The sequence below is a fragment of the Mixophyes fleayi genome, chromosome 2 (assembly GCF_038048845.1).
Source record: "Mixophyes fleayi isolate aMixFle1 chromosome 2, aMixFle1.hap1, whole genome shotgun sequence".
Lineage (NCBI taxonomy): Eukaryota > Metazoa > Chordata > Amphibia > Anura > Limnodynastidae > Mixophyes > Mixophyes fleayi.
The window spans coordinates 206,641,917-206,647,916 of NC_134403.1; the positions used below are offsets into that span (position 1 = coordinate 206,641,917).

Genomic DNA, 6,000 nt, shown 5'->3' on the forward strand with positions numbered 1-6,000 from the left:
GTGGATACACAGACCTCCACTAAACAGCATTCACAGAGAAGTGAGCCAGGCATGAATACAGTAATTCCAAGTAATGCACATACTATCTCCTAATGCACAAGAATGTTAACTGACCAGGACAATGCTTTGTACTTATTTGTAAATGCTAGAACACAAACACAATTATTTCTCTGCAAGACTGCAAACCAAACAAAGCAAATGTGGAAAGCTCTGTCCGGCTAACTTCTGTGATTAAATTAAGACAGCATTACGAACAAGGAGGTTGCAAGTTTAGTAAAAATCAAATGAGTGAAAATGTAAAACTCAAACCATCAAGTCAGGAATTTTAATTAAGGTTTTTTTTAGTATGTGTTTATAAAGGATTTTCCATTTGCAAGTACTAGCAGCCTCGGCCAGCTAATACTAGAACTGGCTACGTGTCATACAATAGATGTATTTCACGTTACAGAGATGGAGTGCTGCCCTTTAGTTAGGGGTAGTTGGACCGCAAAGTAACCTGGGATTCAAATATTAGTGGTACTGTGCAATTATCTCATTATTATGGTAGCATTGTCTGCAGTTGTAAAATAGTAATCGGGAACTCTAGACATCACTGCCCACACATCTCTGTAAATTAAACAAGCATTCTAATGCAAGCTGTATACCCTAGTTTCTTAATGTAAAGTATTAATTTTTATTCAATGCCAAAGGGGAGCATTAGGAAGTGAACAGTAACTGGGTGGAGGAGACAGAGACATTACCTGAATACAAATGAATGCAGTTTAGCATTGGAACATCCTGTGTTCATATTATGCAAACAAAAATAAAAATGAGACATATATATATATATATATATATATATATATATATATATATATATATATATATATATATATATACACACATACACACACATCTCCCAGCCTTGACAATGTATGAAGGAGGATCACACAATCTCCAGTGACTTACCTTTCTCAATATATATATATTTCTCCCTCTACAATTCCAGGTTCACAAACAAAGTGACTTCATAGTGCAATAAAACAAATAGGTTACTCTATTCTCTCAGATGACAAACCCCTTGTCAGTGCCAGAAGAAAAAGTTTTAGTTTTCCTTCCGCTGGGGGTTTTATAACATTAAAATAAAAAGAAGACTATTGAGGAAAGAAAATTAATGATGGAAATTAAAATGGACTGTATGCAGGGCTGTCAGTCGAGCTATTCTTGTGTGTGGCAAGAGATGAATGCCAAATATTGCAAGTTAAAGGATTAAGAGAATATCCCAAAAACAGTCCTTCGATTTATTATCTATTCTATTTAGATAAACCACTGAAGCGCGCGTCCTCTCCTTGCAGTAAGGCTTCCACAGGGACTAGAAAGGAGGGGTTCTCTGGACTCTGGAGTGACAGGAAGTCTGAGATGTCTATGGAAGAAGGTGTCCAAGGTTGAGAGTCTGTGGGGCTCAGTAAGTGTCCACTGCTGCCTTCACAGGGCGACGATGAAAGAGGTACAGGGTCAGGAGGCGACGGCTCAGTTGCTGGTTTTTGGGCAGTGTCAGATTCTGAAACAGAACTTCTTTTGCGCTTGGCGGGCGTCTCTTTATCTTTAACAGAGTCTCTGCAAGCACACTGACACTGACAGGATTCCTCTTGTTTTATGATGATGACAGGGAGGCTCAAACCAATCTGCTGTACAGCATTGCCTAAAGAAGAGACTGATGTTAGAAATTTCTGTTTCTGAGATGCAATGCAAAGATAAACATGATCTGCTGTTATATCTGTACAACAAAATTTATGGGGTTGCATCTTAAGAGTGACGCATATACCCATCATGCAACCATTCAATACGTGGCTGGGAATGGCAATTTGGAAGCTGTAAAAACTACATATGTAGTAATCTGCATTACTGTATAAGGGAGAGAAATACACAGGTTGTGGCTCCATGTGTTGGTTACACTGTCGCCAGTCTATAATGCTCCATGTGGTAAATTTAAATGTATGACCACTTGTATGAACCGACATGTTCCACACTGGACCTCTACACATCTCTACCATTATAGGTAGCAGTTTTTGGTGTAACCATAAGCTATACATTGACATGGTTTACTCCATAGTTTTCTATAGCTGTACATCAACTGAGCAACACAGATATACAGTAAAAAATATGGATTGCATTAATGTTTGTATAATAAAGGAGGCCTATGTAGATCAGCAACTGTACCTGGTGAAACAATAATCATAATAGCCATATGTTTCATGATTGTCAAAGGCGATGACATTGGCATATAAACAAAAATACAGTTTTGTGGATATTTTCTACAGATCTCTTCATTGGAGCCATAATAAAAATACATCAAGTAGGACCTTGGGGATTATTATTATTTTTATTAAACTTTTCTTTATAAATACCCCATAGCTCCACTAGCTACTGAAATATAGATGCATACAAATGAATTAATAAAATAATAACTTTATTTGAATACATACCACCAGTGCCAGTGAGTGGGACAGTAGTAGTGAAGTAAACCTTCTCCACCTTTGGAACTTGCTGCTGGTGAAAAAAGGAAAACTATTTTTTCATTACTGAAAAAAAAAATCTAATAAGACATAAACAGTGCTGTATGTGCAATACCCTAAAGCTGAAAAATAGGACCATTTCTAAAGGTCATGTATAGAGATTTGGGAGAAAATCATACATTTTTCCATGGTAAAAAAAACAAAAACAGGAACATATTGGAGCACCGTCCTCCAAAGAAAGTACAATTTCTCTTGGAGGTGTAACAAAATAAGATATGACACTTTCTATAAGGAACATTTCCCCTCCATTATTAGATCCATTAGGCTGGATCTGTTTAGATGGCAAAAAAATGTATTTATATTGGCCAGATAGAAACCTGGCTCTCAAAATGAATGCACTTCCTAGGCTACTCCAGCTATTCCAGACTTTGCTGAAGCAGTAGCCCAAGACCATCTTAACACAGCTACACAAATGGTTTGATCAGAAAAATAAGCCACCGAGAACCAGTTTCATAAACATGAAACAAGCCATCTCCGAAGCGGATAGAATCTTCCCAAACACCGCCTCTATTAACTAGAACCCCATTTAAACCAGACAGTGGCCCTAATTGGATTTCTTTGTAGGCCCACTCCTGCAAAGTTTCTCCCACCTCCACCTCATACACCCCCCCCCCCCTCTCCTCTCACCCCACTCTGGAACAATTGTGAGTTTGCTAAAAAAAAAAAAGAAAAAAAAAAGTGAGTGTGATGTGTATGTTTTAATAAATATTGTGTACTTTATTTAGGTTTTACATTTTAGTATGAGTAGGGTCTTTATGTAGAATTCTGAATTAAACAAAAAAATAGCCACAAAGGATACAAAAAAAAATAAATAAAAAAATAAAAAAATAAAACATAGATATAGGCCGACTAGCTGAAGAGATCAGCTTTTTTCTGCCCCTAAATTATTTGTTTCTGCTGATGGCAATTGGGCATTCACTCTACGGGTGAACATGTTTTTTTTTTGGGGTTTTTTTCCTACACTAAGTGGGTTTTCTCACAAAGTGTTAGGATTCATACAGTTATACGACAACAGCTAACCATCTTTTTGCTCTTTCATCCCCACATATATACATCTACTGTTGCAACTCTCATACTCACTAAATCTGAACGACACTACATCTCATTGTAACTTGTACTTCTCATCTGTGCAACTGTACTTTTTTAAAATCCAGAAACCATCGTTGCCCAAAAAGGCTTCTGTACCCTCCAGGACTCTGTACTACCTAGGCCCCTGCAGCATCATGGCCTCAGTATCTTGCAGACTTCTGCACCTTAATGAACTCCACAGCCTATTGTTCCCCCTTTGCTCCTTTTGTCTCATTATCCCCTTCTTCTAGAATGTAAGCTCTCACAAACAGGGTCCCTCTACCATAGGTCTCATGTCTGTCCACTCGCTGTCCCCATTTTGACTTGCGCTGTATTGTCTTTGTAAGCCATACGATTTGTTCTGTTAATTGCATCCATGCATTTAGTATTGTGCTCATCTGTACACATTGTTGTTATCTGTATGTACTTATGTAATTTTGTTGTATGTTGTAACCACCCTTATACAATGCTGTGGTAGCCTTGTGGCACCTTATAAATATAATATGATAAAAATATATAGGGAACAATTAGTTTGCAGCAGTACATACAATAAAAAGTTTAAACTACCAAAGGTATATGATTTTTTTTTTGCCTCAAAAATTACAACTTTCACCTCTTGATCTGTCCATTTTCATAAATACTCACAGATTGCTCACGGTTTTGTGAAGTACCATTTAATATCCACTGAAGGTTTTGCTCATCCACCTGCACCAGCGTTGGTAAAACAGTGTCTGTAACAGCTCCTACAGGGAGAGCAGGCCCTGTAACAACAGTCAATCCTTCTACTAAGGGTTGTGAAGTCTGTGATGTAATGAAGCTGTCCTGGGTGACTGACAATTGGCCCCCATTATGGATAGGCACTTCCAGTGTTTGAGCTGATGTAGAGGATATAGCAGTTGCTGACTGAGTCCCACATCCTATGGTGCTAGTTGGTAAAAGCATGGAAGTTGTGCCAAGTGTTGTCCGTAGAGGAGTATCTGAGACAGCAGGCGGGTTAACCAGATGGACAGCTGATGGTGGAGGTTCATCTGTACTGGTCTCTGCTGGGTTCAATGCCTGTGTGTCTGTAGTCCAGGTTTTCAACAGTGTTTCTGTGGAACAATAAAAAACAAAAAATAAAAAATGACTAGTGATCAGGGTTGTACAAATTCAGGTAGCAATGGTGACAAAAATAAGACCTGCGAGACCCGGTTTTATGGACTCTTGTACTGGAATCGACCTCTGGGCGCTAGCCTCATAGCTAAGTATATCAGGACTGTAAGCACTAAAAGCTGTACTGATTCTAATGGTTCTAACATAGAAGTCAGCCTTGTAAACTGCTGTTATTGCCACAGACAAATACACTGTTGCTGGAAACTCCAGTGATGTCACACTTGGGTTTCCTAGAGCAACAAAAGCAGCTTTGGCTTCACAACGTTTTTGATGGAACATACAAATAGGTGTGTAAACAGAGCACAAGCTGGTTTGTAATTGTAATGTGGGACCACAAGCTGACTTGTTATCCCTGCCAATGTGCATGGCACCAACCACCTTTAAGAGTTTTTGGACAGGTTGCAATATATTAATTGCAATATTGCAGACTCTTAACTGCTGGATAAATTTATTCAGGCCTGATACTACTACTACTACTACTACTGCCCCAATGATGGCTTAAATTTTAGCTTTTGTACCTCTGTCAGTTTTAGAAACTAATTCACAAGGAATTTAGGATTCCTCCATTTATTTTCCAGCAATCAGTGACAGCAAAAACCTTTCACTTAGCATACACTAAAAACATAGTTGTCCAAAGTTTTAAATCATTTCCTTGGACACTTTTCAGCTGAGCACACTGTCTTCTGTAGTGTCTAAATGGACTTTCGTGCACTACAGTTCTCAAGATATATTTAATGACATGAACACAGGGGCAGTTTGATAAGTATTTCTAGGATACATGTTTCTCAGCAGTCAGGTATAGAATGCATGGCAAAAATTAAGGATCTCAGAGGCACATTCACAGCATTATACCACTATTGAGAGGCCTACAACAAGGCTACGAAACAGCAACATATCAATAAGATTCATTACAATATTCCACTGGCAGCTCTGGAAGATCTTTCTAGGTGTTTCAGATTGTATTTTTAAGCAATATATTGTGAAAGAATACTTTTTTCCTCCAAACTGATATGGCAGGTTTCATAAACCCAGGTTAATGGCTTGCAGGGGAGAGAGAGGGGGAGAGAGAGAGGGGGGAGAGAGAGGGGGAGAGAGAGAGGGGGAGAGAGAGAGGGGGGAGAGAGAGAGGGGGAGAGAGAGAGGGGGAGAGAGAGAGGGGAGAGAGAGAGGGGGAGAGAGAGAGGGGGAGAGAGAGAGAGGGGGAGAGAGAGAGGGGGAGAGAGAG

At 39.0% G+C, this 6,000-nt stretch overlaps 1 protein-coding gene across 2 annotated transcripts in view; it reads right to left on the bottom strand.

The window, feature by feature from the left end:
• Positions 1–869: 869 nt before the first annotated feature.
• The window catches only part of MTF1 (metal regulatory transcription factor 1), a 24,847-nt gene continuing 19,716 nt past the window's right edge, over positions 870–6,000 (bottom strand). Inside the window, exons 8-10 of one of the 2 annotated variants that reach the window (XM_075195400.1) lie at positions 4,269–4,714; positions 2,466–2,526; positions 870–1,681 (exon numbers count right to left, since the gene is read on the bottom strand). In XM_075195400.1, the coding sequence (XP_075051501.1) occupies positions 1,293–1,681; positions 2,466–2,526; positions 4,269–4,714 (896 nt within the window). In that variant the 3' untranslated portion in view covers positions 870–1,292. Of the gene's footprint in view, positions 1,682–2,465; positions 2,530–4,268; positions 4,715–6,000 lie in introns of both variants that reach the window. The other variant, XM_075195399.1, reaches the window with a different exon arrangement.